Here is a 15,295-nt window from a genome sequence, read left to right as displayed (position 1 = left end):
TTTGCCATGTCAACTTTATTTTAAGAGGGTCAGTCATCTGTGACGGATGCAACTGAGCTACTTTTATGAGAGAAGAAATGAAAGTGGCCATTTCCTATTTGTATTTCAATTCAGCGAATGTTTCTGTAAAATAAGGCAAACAACACATGACGTCAGCACAATAATAAACAAAAAGGCCGCATTTACAACTACAATCAAAAGGTGTCCAAAGTGCATATAAATAGGTAAAAAAATAGGTTGACAAGTCGAAGGGGAAAGAAAAGTGTTCAATATTTCCTACCGCAGTGAAGCCCATTCAAAACTGCAATGCCGCTTCTGCATTATTTGGAAAAAGTAAACAAAACACATTACTTGGGCAAAATCTATGAAAAAACACATGTCCTTTAGATATTATATCTTTGGGGAAAAGGTTCGGCCACAATATAAACTAAAGTAATACGGTCATTTTAGAAATACGGCTGTAAATCTATCATGAACACGACGTTTGAAGCGAGCCTAAATCACCATTATCTCCGCTGCAGAAATGATGTGGCCGCGAGGCTGCTAAAACCAACTAAAACTAATAAAGGACATGTTGACTTATCGCTAGGGATGTAACGGTATCACAATCTCACGGTACGATATTATCACAGTATTAAGGCCACGGTACGATATAATTGTGGAATATGTCCAAAAAAAAAAAAAAAACCTTAAAAATGTTATAGTGTGTAAAATGAAGTGGCAGGAAAGTTTAGGATAAACACACTTAGACTTAGACTTCCTTTTTATTGTCATTCAAATTTGAACTTTACAGTACTTACTCTAATTGAACACAAACACAAACCCAGAACAATGATTGCAATTTTTCTCTCCAAAATTTCGATTGCGATTCGATTTGCGGTTTTTAGATTTTATACATAAAAATGCATAAAACTGCAAACATAACGAGTGAAAAAAGACATGTTACTTTTAGACTGTCTCAAGGAGTCACACATTAGAACAATATGCAATAATTTACTTTCAAAAACGTTTGGCTTTATGCAGACAGACTCAGATCTTTTGTCTACATCATGCTCTTAAACTGAAGAAATATTGGATAGAAACTATACAGTGTTCAAAATGTAATCATCCATCCATCCATTTTCTACCGCTTATCCCTTTCGGGGTCGCGGGGGGGGTGCTAGAGCCTATCTCAGCTGCAATCGGGCGGAAGGCGGGGTACACCCTGGACAAGTCGCCACCTCATCACAGATAGACAGACAACATTCACACTCACATTCAGACACTAGGGCAAATTTAGTGTTGCCAATCAACCTATCCCCAGGTGCATGTCTTTGGAGGTGGGAGGAAGCCGGAGTACCCGGAGGGAACCCACACACACAGTCACGGGGAGAACATGCAAACTCCACACAGAAAGATCCTGAGCGCAGGATCGAACCCAGGACCTTCGTATTGTGAGGCAGACGCACTAACCCCTCTATCACCGTGCTGCCCCAAATGTAATCATAATACATTATAATAATACAAATAGCCATTTAAGCGGATATAAACTTTTATTTATCACTACTGTAGAATTGTTTACCATTGTACTGTAATTGGAAGGTAAATAACTTTGTTATCATAAATAAATAAACAAGCAAAAAATAAAATGGGCTTATATCGTTAAGCAAATATGTAACCTAAGTAGATATTGAACATCTTAAAGTGGATTTTTTTCCCCAGTTGAGATCGGACGTTGTCTTTTTGTTTATTGTTATCATGTGATCGCGACTTCGCTCGTTTGTCGGTGTTGATGGGCTCATATTGCCCATCCGATTTTAAGTTTAAATATTCCCACAATGGAACATTTGGCTTTGTAATAAAATTTTTTCCTCCTAATTTGTGTTACTTTGCGGCTCTCTGTACTGTGAGTGTGTTGTTGGCGGTGCCTCCCTCTCTTCTCTGCCGAGACAAAGTTTGTTAATGACTGATAAGAGGGGTCACTCTGTTCAGTTAATTCCACTGTTAAATAAACGCACTCAAGTGATGAGAGCAATGCGCAAAGATGTCTTTTTTCTATTTGAAGCGAGAGATGAACAAACACCAAGCTCAATTCTGATTGGCGAAAGTGGCTGTCACTCAAATGCCGGTGACGGGGTAGATAAAAAAAAAACCTCAACCTCTCGTGGTTATTAACCACACTAAATAAAACCTCAATGTCGATTCAATTTCGATTAATTGTGCAGCCCTAGTGGCAGGTATAAGAAAACACTAACCTATTTATTATCAACCATCTGCAATTGACTTACGCTGTCTTTAAGTTGAAGTGGAATGGTAATTGTTTTATGGCCACAATAATTTATTAAGTTAAGCTCATGACGCAGTAACTTGAATCACATTGAACTGGACACTGGCCGAGAGTTGGTGGGCGGCCGAGGGTGGAGTCTGCTCTCTTGGTTGCTTTGTTGGGCCTGCTCCTGTCTCTGGCCATGCTCCCCCAACCCAGCAGACGATGGCTTGGAACACCGCAGAGGCCAGCACAGTGTATATGTTTTTTTTTGTTTTGTTTTACTTTTGTGGCTGTGTGTAGAAGTGGCTGGATGCATCAGCTCTGCTCTTTTAATGTATTTAATGTCCTTTGTGTTCTTTGATGTTTCCCTCTTACACACATGTTTATGTGTACTATGGCTATGAGGTTTTTTTTCCCTTGGCCTCAGTCTGGCCCCCTTCTCCAGGGGCCCAGGCTTAGATGGAATATTTGTTTTTCTTGGTGACTTTGTATCTGTAAGTAATATGCAACTATAATTATTTGATGTTTGACATAATTAGTGTTTTAGGCGCAATATTGTTAACTTATTCAGTATCTCTCGCTGTTGTGTAGCTGCTCGTGCCAAGTAGTCTATTTATTTTGTCAGATTTCGGAAAATAGCACTTTTGTGCAAAATAAAAATGTCCCCTGCAGTACATATAAAACTCTAACGCTTCAAGGAAATGACGAAACATTTCGCCCCATTGTCATATGCCGCTCGTGGTTAAACATCAGCTGTTTGGACCATCTGCGTTGATAGGAAGTGGTGACTAACTTCCTGTTGGACCCCGAGGCTGACTCTGTTTAGTGTTACATGTCTTACGGTATGAATACGTTCTTTCAAGTGTATGCAGTGATAACCTGAGCTGCCTGTAAAGTAGCAGGATATGATCGCGAGGAGAATGACGGGAAATTAAGAGGGAGCAATAAGAGGAGATGAATGACTAGGATGCGCGTCGTTGGGCTGGCCAGCCGTGTGATGATGTCATGACTACTGCCTTGTCTCTCATCCACAATAACATTACATGCACCTATTTTTCTCAACAAAAAAAACACTGGCATGGAAGCAGGAGTTCAGAACTTCCCATTACAGGTTTTAACTACCGTACAAAATGATATGACTTAACATCATACTAGTAGCTCATTTTTCGGCGTGTAATCCGATTAGAGTTAGTCATGTATGGCATGTGTGCAGTTAGTTGTCTTCCCAGGAGTTCTGCTCACAGCCGAAAGAGGAAGGAAAACTAGGACGCAAATGTGATTCCCTCCTTGCACAATATGGCCTGCATGATGTTTGACAATGATTCAGACATTTCTGTGGTCATCGCACATCCATCACTGGAAACTTTTCTCACCACATTATAAAAACCAATGTCCTTAGTGATGGAAATGTACGCAGACACTAATTATAATGCTGAAAGATATCGCTCACCTGCAGGTCGAAAAACTTGCTGTAGCGTCTGTAAATGATTTCCGTGCTGCCATCGCTCCAGGACACTTTGATGATGTAAACCTGTGGGACAAAAATACAAACACAAATTGATATGGCTTCCTTCCCAGTCCATTTACACTACTTCCTGTTCAACAGGAAGAGATTATCCTGCCAGGTTGCCGCTCATTCGTTTGTGCGGACTAACTGTACGATAGCAATCCTATGTCCGAAAGGATGAATGAACCTTTTAAAAAGTAGGTAGGGATGTTCAAATCAGGGTTTTATGCTGCCGATGCCAATCATCCATAAGTGAGATCAGGCGATAACAATACCGATCACATGTATTATGGTGTGCTATTAACAGTGTAAGAATATCAACACAATATTTAAAGTAGTTCTTTATTCTCTTTTATTAGTCCTCTTCAGTCAATGGTACACAATAAGTAAACAAAAACTAGAAAACTTTGGTTTTTAGCTCTACAGTCTTCCTGTGGCCAGATACTTATTCCCTGAATTTGTAAACATGAACATAAACAACAACAAAAAAGTTTACTAAGCGCTTATTTCTAGGTGTTGTTTAAAGCTCGCTTAGCTGTTAGATTAGCTTTTAAAATGCCTGCACCTGCTTTGCTTCCCGTGTTTACCATGTTTCACCTCATCCTCCAGTGATAATACTACATGATAATGACACTTAAGATATTAAAAATAGTGTCGGACTTTGTGTGGCTTCTTCTGGAGGTTACAATACATTATATTACTGTAATTTGTTTTCTTGTACAAAACCCTTATTTTTAAGGAGTGGTGGCTATGATTTTGCTGTGGCGATGCAAAACAATTAGTAACATTAAGGGGAAAACCTCATATCCAAAATACATGCGCAGAAAGCAATCTACAAAATGTACAATATGCAAATATTAATAGGACGAAGGCGGCTTTTAAAGAGAGAAAGTGGAGCAGCAGCGTGAAGCAAGTGTGATGCAGTGATGGGCAATCTACTTGGAAAATTAAGTAAACTAAGGTACAAATTACTTTAGATTAAATGTAACTAAGCTACCGAGGAAGCTATCCCCGGAAAATTGTAGCAAGCTACACTACAAGCTACACGGCAAAAGTAGCTTGCTACATCAAAGCTACATTTAACTGCATTTATATTTATAGGCCCACATGTCTAATACCAATGGTAAAGTAACTGAGAGTGAACAAATGGATCCAATAAGGGTCCATTAATATTAAATATATATATATATATATATATATATAGATCATAACATTTTATTAGAGCGTATCAAAACACGTATTGGTATGTCAGACTTAGCCTTGTCGTGGTTTAACTCTTATCTTACTGACAGGATGCAGTGCGTCTCCCATAACAATGTGACCTCGGACTATGTTAAGGTAACGTGCGGAGTCCCCCAAGGTTCGGTTCTTGGCCCTGCACTCTTTAGTATTTACATGTTGCCGCTAGGCGACATCATACGCAAATACGGTGTTAGCTTTCATTGCTATGCTGATGACACCCAACTCTACATGCCCCTAAAGCTGACCAACACGCCGGATTGTAGTCAGCTGGAGGCGTGTCTTAATGAAATTAAACAATGGATGTCCGCTAACTTCTTGCAACTCAACACTAAGAAAACGGAAATGCTGATTATCGGTCCTGCTAAACACCGACATTTATTTGATAATACCACCTTAACATTTGACAACCAAACAATTACACAAAGCGACTCAGTAAAGAATCTGGGTATTATCTTCGACCCAACTCTCTCCTTTGAGTCACACATTAAGAGTGTTACTAAAACGGCCTTCTTTCATCTCCGTAATATCGCTAAAATTCGTTCCATTTTGTCCACTAGCGACGCTGAGATCATTATTCATGCGTTCGTTACGTCTCGTCTCGATTACTGTAACGTATTATTTTCGGGTCTCCCTATGTCTAGCATTAAAAGATTACAGTTGGTACAAAATGCGGCTGCTAGACTTTTGACAAGAACAAGAAAGTTTGATCATATTACGCCTATACTGGCTCACCTGCACTGGCTTCCTGTGCACTTAAGATGCGACTTTAAGGTTTTACTACTTACGTATAAAATACTACACGGTCTAGCTCCAGCCTATCTTGCCGATTGTATTGTACCATATGTCCCGGCAAGAAATCTGCGTTCAAAGAACTCCGGCTTATTAGTGATTCCCAGAGCCCAAAAAAAGTCTGCGGGCTGTAGAGCGTTTTCTATTCGGGCTCCAGCACTATGGAATGCCCTCCCGGTAACAATTAGAGATGCTACCTCAGTAGAAACATTTAAGTCCCATCTCAAAACTCATTTGTATACTCTAGCCTTTGAATAGCCCCCCTTTTTTAGACCAGTTGATCTGCCGTTTCTTTTCTTTTCTCCTCTGCTCCCCCCTATCCCTTGTGGAAGGGGAGACACACAGATCCGGTGGCCATGGATGGGGTGCTGGCTGTCCGGGGTCGGGACCCGGGGTGGACCGCTCGCCTGTATATCGGTTGGGAACATCTCTGCGCTGCTAACCCGTCTCCGCTCGGGATGGTTTCCTGCTGACCCCACTGTGGACTGGACTCTTACTGTTATGCTGGATCCACTATGGACTGGACTCTCACAATATTATGTTAGACCCACTCGACATCCATTGCATTCAGTCTCCCTAGAGGGGGGGGTTACCCACATATGCGGTCCTCTCCAAGGTTTCTCATAGTCATTCACATCGACGTCCCACTGGGGTGAGTTTTTCCTTGCCCTTATGTGGGCTATACCGAGGATGTCGTTGTGGCTTGTGCAGCCCTTTGAGACACTTGTGATTTAGGGCTATATAAATAAACATTGATTGATTGATTGATTGATATATATATACACAGACACACATATATACATATATATTTATACACATATGTATATACATATGTGTGTATATATATATATGTATATGTATGTACACATATGTATATATATACATATGTGTGTATGTATATATATATATATATAAATATATATGTGCATATATATATATACATATGTATATACATATATATTAATACTAATGATTAGTATAAGTATTGTTAGTATAATTAGTTTTAATAATATTTTTTTTTAGCCTTTTTGAAGAACATATATGATTCATAGCAGATTATGCAAATTATATGATGGCGTCATGTTGGCCACGCCCATAGCCACACCCCCACTGCCACAAGTATTTTTGCCAAGCTGGGGTAAACGCTGGAGTACTATATTTTTATTAACATTTGCACCAAAGAATGTGTACAGATTATTCCTCGGCACGTGTGATAACACTGCACACATTGTTGTTGTTTTTTTTGTGCAAATCTGCTATTCAACAAACAGCAATTCAGCTCATTAACTCTGGTCTTGCAGCTTGGCAGAGAAGCAACACAGTCTTAATAAATAATTTGGACAAAGAACTGCTGCTACATTGATGTACATTGGTTGTATTAAAGTATTTCTGTATCTCGCCTAATAAACTTGACCTAGTGGTTAATTATCCTCCATAAAGGATAGTGCTGACCGTAAACTCCTTGGTGACGGCTGCTGGCCAGTCACTCCTAAACTTTGCTCACCCTTTAGCGGTAACTTAAGTCAAATACAACAATGTAACTGTACAATGTGTGCAACTGCACAACGGGGTGCATAAAAGTGTCCGGTCAGCAAATTCGGAGAGAAAAGGCACAGATGGAAAACTGCCCTGCTAGAGTGTCTTTCCAAAAACACTCATTCTTTGGCTCTTTGAATGCAAACAAACATACGAACATGCAGCGGGGGCCATCAGAAACCGACCCCTGCTGCACCTTTTTTGGCAGCATGGCATAATCACTGCTGGTCCAATGATGTCATGCAATCGTACGACCTCCACACTCAAACAGAAAATAATGATGGACGTTCTATTGATCAGGGCTATAAAATGAAGCTTTGTCTTTTGGACATTCTTGTTTCCCACACAGGGAAGGAACCGTTCAAGATTCCAACATGTTTTTTTTCCTAAATGGCGACAAACAAAACTGAAGCAACTCTTCCTAAAGTTGTTTGCGTAATAAATAATGCTGATAACTTCACAGTGAACAATGATATTCAATACAATAGCTGCTAAAAAGCCTTCACAGAGATAATAATGTGAATGGACACTATTAATAATATTACTGTATTGACCCCCAAAAGCTTGAAAGAGTGACTTCTCACAGAGCTTTTCTTTTTGTCGCTCACATACACACTCAAACACCTGTACAGTAGGTAAGAAAAAAAATCCCCTTTTGTTGTTAAAATGAGTGCTTTTAAAATAAAAATAATTTTTTCTTTGAATTTTTTCTATGGGAATTGAAAAAGATGGGTTGTCTTATACAGTTGTCCCCCACCATATTAAGCTTCACTCTATTGCTGACTTGTTTTAGTTTTTTTTAAGCATATTCTACAGATTCTGGGGCTAAATTAAGCATATTCAAGCATCGTTGTAATAAATATTTAATTTATAATTAATCATTCCTATTATGTGGCAATTAATTTATCCACTGTCAGGCCCCTAACCAAATAACAGTGATAAGCGAGGGATTACAGTATTCAAATATGTCTTATACTCGAGTTATAGTAAAATGTATGGATCAAAAATGATTTATACTACTAAAACCTTTTGTCAATGTGTTAGTTTGGTGCACCATTATGTGTTTAATAAAGAGAAGAAGGAGGAAATATGGTAAAAGGGGCTCGAGTTGTATTCGGGTCAATACAATAATACTCTATTGAGAAAACATTGTGTTGTCTTGTCAATTGTTTTAGTTGGTACTGCATCACTTTAATTTCAAGGTAAAAGAAACAAATTCAAGGTAAAGGAGGTGTCATCTTATAATTAGGGACATCTTTTATTTGGGTCAATACTGTAGTTGTGCAGCTAAATGGTGTGTTTATTGTTGCGGTTAATGAGTGTAGTTTTGTTTTTCTTTTGGGGAGTTAGTGATTACAAATCATAATCATTCTTGAAAAAGAAGGCTCATCTTATCATCTTTAATACTATATATATATATATATATATATATATATATATATATATATATATATATATATATATATATATGTATATATATATAAATATATATATATATATATATATATATATATATATATATATATATATATATATATATATATATATATATATATATATATATATATCTTTGTAGTAGAGGGTTCTGTGGTTTATCCGTTATACAGTGCTCAATACCGGGGTAGAGCGGAATATACGTTAAGTCAGGAAAAAACACAGAGGCTATTTCATCCCTACAAGCCTGTTTCGTCAGGGAATTTTATAAAATAATATATAAAATATATATATATATATATATATATATATATAAAAAATAAAATAAATAAATAAAAATAAATAAATATATATATATATATATACAGCACTGTACAGTGCGAGCATTTTAGTCGCATTAGCGACTAAAAATAGGTTGTGCGAGGTTTGGAAAAAAAAATGCATATTTTAACCCTTTCATTGCATTTTGCTCCCAAAATAAAAGTTGACCAAGCCAGAGTAAAATGTTCACCTATCTCTATAGCATGTTTGATACAAACTTAAACCATAACCAAACGGACAAGTGATTGACGCAGAAGTGTCACTCTCTTTTTTTCACCACCTTAAAACTTGACACAAACTGCACTGCACGCTAGTAAGTTATGAAGGTCGGAGGTAACATTGAACAACAAATCAATGATTGAAGTGACAAACTTGCCATTCAAACAATACCCTGTTTGTTGACAAGAACATACAGCCATGGGAGCACATACAATCATATTTATTAAGCAGAGGTAACACAAACCAGTGAAAGATTCTAAAGAGCTGCAGTCAGAGCTGACAAACTGCTGATGCTAGCTTGCTAAGCTAACAAAACAGCTCGAGCTACTGAGCTACTACTATCTTGCTGACGTCACACATCAGTAAACAACAGACTTCGCCTTTTTAAAAGGCACAAGCACAGCTGCATACACAAATTGCATTATGCCAGATATTAGAATATTTTTAAGTAGCGCAATAATTACTTTTTCTAGTAATTAATTACATTTATTAAAGAGTAATTCCGTTTGTAATTCAACAAATGTTTTGATAAAGTAAAAAGTAACCCTAAATAATGACTTTTTAAAAGTAATTTTTAGAACACAGCCTGTCCCACAGCATCATGCAACAGTTGGCAGGTGGTTGTTCCTGGCTAACATATTTGTGTGTATGTCCTATTTATGATTAGCTATAAAAAAAACACTATTGTTAAAGGTCAATTATTGTCCTCTTAAACCGGGGCACTTAATTTCACATTTTGTTCTTTTGTGTTTTTGTTAGCTGAAGAATTGAGCATAGCTAAATGTTTTTCAAATAAGATTGGAGATTATACCTGTATTTCACTTTTCTTATATTATTTTCAAGGCTTTTCAAGGCATCTTAAGTTGGGATCCTACTATGCAAAACCCACTTTTCTTACTTGTTGGTACCTGATTTTTGTGTATTCCCGAACATTCGTGCAGCGTTTAGGCTAAAGGAACAGCGAGTACCTGCAGCTGAGGCGAGCGTTCAACAAATTTTGATTCGATGTTTTTTTTTTTTATTGCTATTTCGTTTTTTTAAAAATTAATAAAAAGTGATATTTTGTGGCAAAAATTAATGTTTAAAAAACGCGGAATCTGCGTTTTGGTAGGCGGCTAAAGGTGGAGTCGGCTCTCTTGGTTGCTTTGTTGGGTCTGCTCCTGTCTCTGGCCATGCTACCCCCACCCCAGCAGACGATGGTGTGGAACACCGCAGAGGCCGCCACAGTGTATATGTTTTTTTTTTACTTTTGTGGCTGTGTGTAGAAGTGGCTAGTTGCATCAGCTCAGCTCTTTTAATGTAATTTGTGTTCTTTGATGTTTCCCTCTTACACACATGTTTATGTGTGCTATGGCTAAGAGTTTTTTTCCCCTTGGTTTCAGTCTGGACCCCCTCTCCAAGGGCCCAGGCTTAGACGGAATTTTTTTTTTTTCTTGGTGACTTTGTATCTGTAAGTAACATGCAACTATATATATTTGATGTTTGTTCATAATGACATAATTAGTGTTTTAGGCGCAATATTGTTAACTTATTCAGTATCTCCAGCTTGTGTGCTATTGCGCTTCGCTGTTGTGTAGCTGCTAGTGCCAAGTAGTCTATGTATTTTGTGCAAAATAAAAATGTCCCCTGCAGTACATATAAAACTCTAAAACTAATATATATATATATATATATATATATATATTTTTTTTTTTAATTTCATCCTCGTCCCCAGCGTGTACCTGTTTCTCACCTTTTTTGTAAGGGGCGCCGGAAGTTAGCAGACCCGTCTGCGATCCTGTTCTGTCTCCCTGTAATGTTTGTCTGATCTTGAATGGGATTGTGCGGAAAATGTTAATTTCCCCTCGGGATTATTAAAGTATTTCTGATTCTGATTCTGATTTACAAACATTTCACATGCCTGATAGTACAACACAATGGGGTTGTCAGTGTAGGGATGTCCAATTTCAGATTTGTTTTATATACCGGTCAGTGAGGTATTGTACAGTACTATATGTCTATTATTGTTAAGTATAATGAGTTTAGTTTTGCCTGGAAATATTCTATGTGTTTTGTTTGGTTTTGTTGTTGATCTCCAACTAAGACGTCCAGATGCAGGGAGGTCATTTAGGTCACACCATGACACATTTAAACGCATCTCAAAGGCACAGCACGTTTTCAATGTGCCACTCCTAAGCAACAAATCTCACGCCAAACTTTAATCATGTAAACCTTGTAAAGTGTTTGTTTTCACTTTGCAACCTACTCGACTGCATTTTCTTGTTAAATACATTGATAATAATCCCTTTTCTGGATTAGAAGCCACAATGCGAGCATCTGGTAGATACTTGTAATCTGATCCCGTCTTTGTTTTTACTTGAACGGACAGGAAAAAGGGAGGTAAAGCAGCAGCATGACCTCAATATGTAGCATATTTAAAGCACCGAACGCAATTCAAATGGGTCTTACGTAGTGTTTGCTGGGGTTCCTCCGTTTTTGGACATCTTGCACGGTCACTTCGAGCACGGTCCTCCTCGGCATGATGTCCTCCTTTTTCAGTGGGTCTCCTCCAAGAAGATCAACCTGACGTCCTCGTGGAGATTGTTATGTTTTCGTACAGAAAAGTTTGTTCAATGATGACTCTTGAGACATCCGAGAAGTGGAGCCGCTATTTTCCGCCCCACAGCAGATTGTCGTATTCCTCGTCCCACGTCAGAGGACCCAGAAGTAGTTGAAGACTTCCTAGTTTTTCCTGCCCAGTCCAGATGACGATCTCCGAACACTCCCAGCCTATCCCGGCTCGCCCACCGCAGCCAAATGGGACATCCCACTCTGTCCCTTGCTAAACACCACCCTCTGTCGGCCATTTGTGCTCATTACATCTTAACTGTACATGTGGCACTTTTATTACACTGGAGCTGATGCTATAGTAAACAATGAGAGGGGTTTTGCCACCAATTTATTCAAATCATATTGCATGAAATATCAAAAAGTACAATTGGTTTTCATAAATATTGAATATTTAATAGACAATGTGTCCAACGTGTGGCTCTGGGGTCATTTGCAGTCCTTGGCTCGTTTTGTCATGACTTGGTCTTGAGAGTTTGCTTTTCCAGGATGCAACGGAAAGTTGGCACGGGCGAGACGGGAATGGAGGTACATGATTTATTTAAACTATCAAAAAAGGAATAAATGAAAACGCGCACAGTGGCGGAGAATAAACTATGAAAAACAAAAGGACTATAAACATGGAACCAAAACTTACTGTGACAAGGGACATGAAGCAGGATCATAGAGGAATGGACAGAGCATAAATGTGGTGCGGTATGGGGTGCGAGGTCGTCAGAAAGACAAACTGAAAAACACTGAACTTAAATACTATGGACATGATTAGTGAAAGCAGGTGCGTGACTCAAAACGTGAAACAGGTGCGTGACGTGACAGGTGAAAACTAATGGTTGCTATGGTGACCAGACAAGGGAGTGAAAAGACAGAAACTAAACAACAACATGACTTAAAACAAAAACATGATTACACAGACATGACACGTTTAAGATTAAATGATAATAACAATTGGGGGACAATTGAGAAAAAAACACGTAATGTAAATAGAAAAAGTTGAAATGTTGATACAATTAACTCTGTTTTAAACAGGTGCATCTCCAAAATTATATCAATACTTGACAGATTAGAGCAGGGGCGTCAAACTCATTTTAGATCGGGGGCCACGTGGAGAAAAATCTATCCATCCATCGATCCATTTCCTACCGCTTATTCCCTTTGGGTCGCGGGGGGCGCTGGAGCCTATCTCAGCTACAATCGGGCGGAAGGCGGCGTACACCCTGGACAAGTTGCCACCTCATCGCAGAGAAAAGTCTACTTAAAGTTAAAGTTAAAGTCCCGAACGATTGTCCCACACACACTGGGTGTGGTGAAATGTGTCCTTTGCATTTGACCCATCCCCATGTTCACACCCTGGGAGGTGAGGGGAGCAGTGAGCAGCAGCGTGCGCCACCCTCGGGAATCATTCGGTGATTTAAACCCCAATTCCAACCCTTGATGCTGAGGCAATGGGTCCCATTTTTTGTAGTCTTTGGTATGACTCGGCCGGGGTTTGAACTCACGACCAAGGCCACTGAGCTGGATTCCAAGTGGGCCAGACTGGTAAAATCACGGCACGGTAACTTAAAGATAAAGACAACTTCAGATTAATTTATTTGTTTAAAAATAGAACAAGCACATTTTGAAAATGTACAAATCATAATGTTGTTTTTTTACACTTACATGTTGTGGTTAATAGTGTTCTTTATTCTTTATTTGCCGTTATTTAAACTTTCTGAATAAATGATGTGATAATGTTCATCAGTCAACTCATTGGTGTTAATTTTCAATCTATCAAGATAAAAAAATAATATCAACCATTTTTAATTACAGAATGTTATTTATGTAGTTTGCTGGTGCACTAACATCATGTGGTTTATTTTTTGTACATAGGTAGCATCATCTACAAAGATACAAATAATTGCTATTGCGACATCTAGTGGACACATTTAGAACAGCAGTTTCTCTCATTCAAAAATTTTGGCTAATTTTTATACTTAGCAAACTCATCCCGCGGGCCGGATAAGACCTGTTCGCGGGCCTGATCCGGCTCGCGGGTCGTACATTTGACACCCCTTGATTAGAGTGTAAACACTGATTTTACCATATTCAACTTTTTTTTTTAAATAAAACAATTTGAGATTGCAAATCTGTTTTTTTTATTAGCTGTAAGTATCAAAAATATATATATGTAACATAGAGTATTTCCCTCTGTGTGTAGTGAATCAATAGATCGGTGGTTCTCCAACTTTGTTCACCAAGTACCACCTCAGAAAACACTTGGCTCTACAAGTGCCACCATAATGACCAACATTAAAATACAGTAGCGTAGTCGGCATAAGTATTCATGAAAAACAAGGCAGAGGTTTTATTTAACAAGTATATTTAATATTTTTGGCCACCGTAACATTACACACAGTTTGAACAGCAACACAGTGTTTGAATATAGGAAAATAAAATATGGTACTTTAATTAAGTGATTTATTTTGGTGTACCACTACCCGCGTACCACTTTGGTACTCCAACACAGTTTGAGAATCCCTGCAATAGACTATATTAATTTATTGTTTTTAATTGAACTTCTGAAATAAATAATTAATAAACGTATACATTTTTTTATATATTAAAATGTGTAATGCAACTATAAAAGTTCCAGTTGCATACATGAATTTTTTTTTTAAATTAATCATTACACTGTTTTAATGCATTACTTTTGTGTATTTAATCATTAATTCATGAATATTCTTTTAGAATATTTTATGGTGTTACTTATTCAATTTTAATTCCCTGAAGAAAATTTAGGGAAAATGTGTTAAAAAAATATGTGTATACTAACAAATTATATTAGATAAATACTGTACTAAACATAGTCTATTTTTCATCAAAGTGCATTTCCCCTATATTCTACTGTTTTACTTATTTGTTTCATTTTACTACTCAAACGGTATTTACTGTTAAATACCGTATATAATACAAAAAAAAATATTTTAAATTAATCATGATACCAAATAACAATACAAATATATATATATATATATATATATATATATATATATATATATATATATATATATATATATATATATAATGAAAAAAGAGTATACAAAGGCTTGTCACCAAGTAGAATTAGTTTAAAAATAACAAAATGAAATGAATCAAGATGGATTTATTCTGAAAGTATGACCCATTTGATTAATTTAATATGTACCGTATATTCGTTATCAATCATATATTTAATATATTTCATGACTTGTAATGTATAGTGTTAATTAGGTGGGGAAAATTGTCACAATATAAAATTGAAACAATACGATACCGGGAATGTATTTTATTAGAAATAACAATACAATAAAGTTGAATGCAATAGGAATGAAGAGAGTCTTATCACAATAAAATGCAAATACTGATGGAGCTGCCGT

At 37.4% G+C, this 15,295-nt stretch overlaps 1 protein-coding gene across 4 annotated transcripts in view; it reads right to left on the bottom strand.

Moving 5' to 3' along the window:
- sh3pxd2b (SH3 and PX domains 2B) overlaps positions 1–12,022 on the bottom strand; it is a 63,547-nt gene extending 51,525 nt beyond the window's left edge. For all 4 annotated transcript variants that reach the window (XM_061962517.1, XM_061962519.1, XM_061962518.1 and 1 more), the window contains exons 1-2: positions 11,745–12,022; positions 3,699–3,779 (exon numbers count right to left, since the gene is read on the bottom strand). In XM_061962517.1, coding sequence (XP_061818501.1) covers positions 3,699–3,779; positions 11,745–11,816 — 153 coding nt within the window. In that variant the 5' untranslated portion in view covers positions 11,817–12,022. The remainder of the gene's footprint in view (positions 1–3,698; positions 3,780–11,744) is intronic.
- Between the last annotated feature and the right edge of the window lie 3,273 nt (positions 12,023–15,295).

The sequence above is a fragment of the Nerophis lumbriciformis genome, linkage group LG09 (genome assembly GCF_033978685.3).
Source record: "Nerophis lumbriciformis linkage group LG09, RoL_Nlum_v2.1, whole genome shotgun sequence".
NCBI lineage: Eukaryota > Metazoa > Chordata > Actinopteri > Syngnathiformes > Syngnathidae > Nerophis > Nerophis lumbriciformis.
This window is presented reverse-complemented; position numbering and strand designations above follow the sequence as displayed.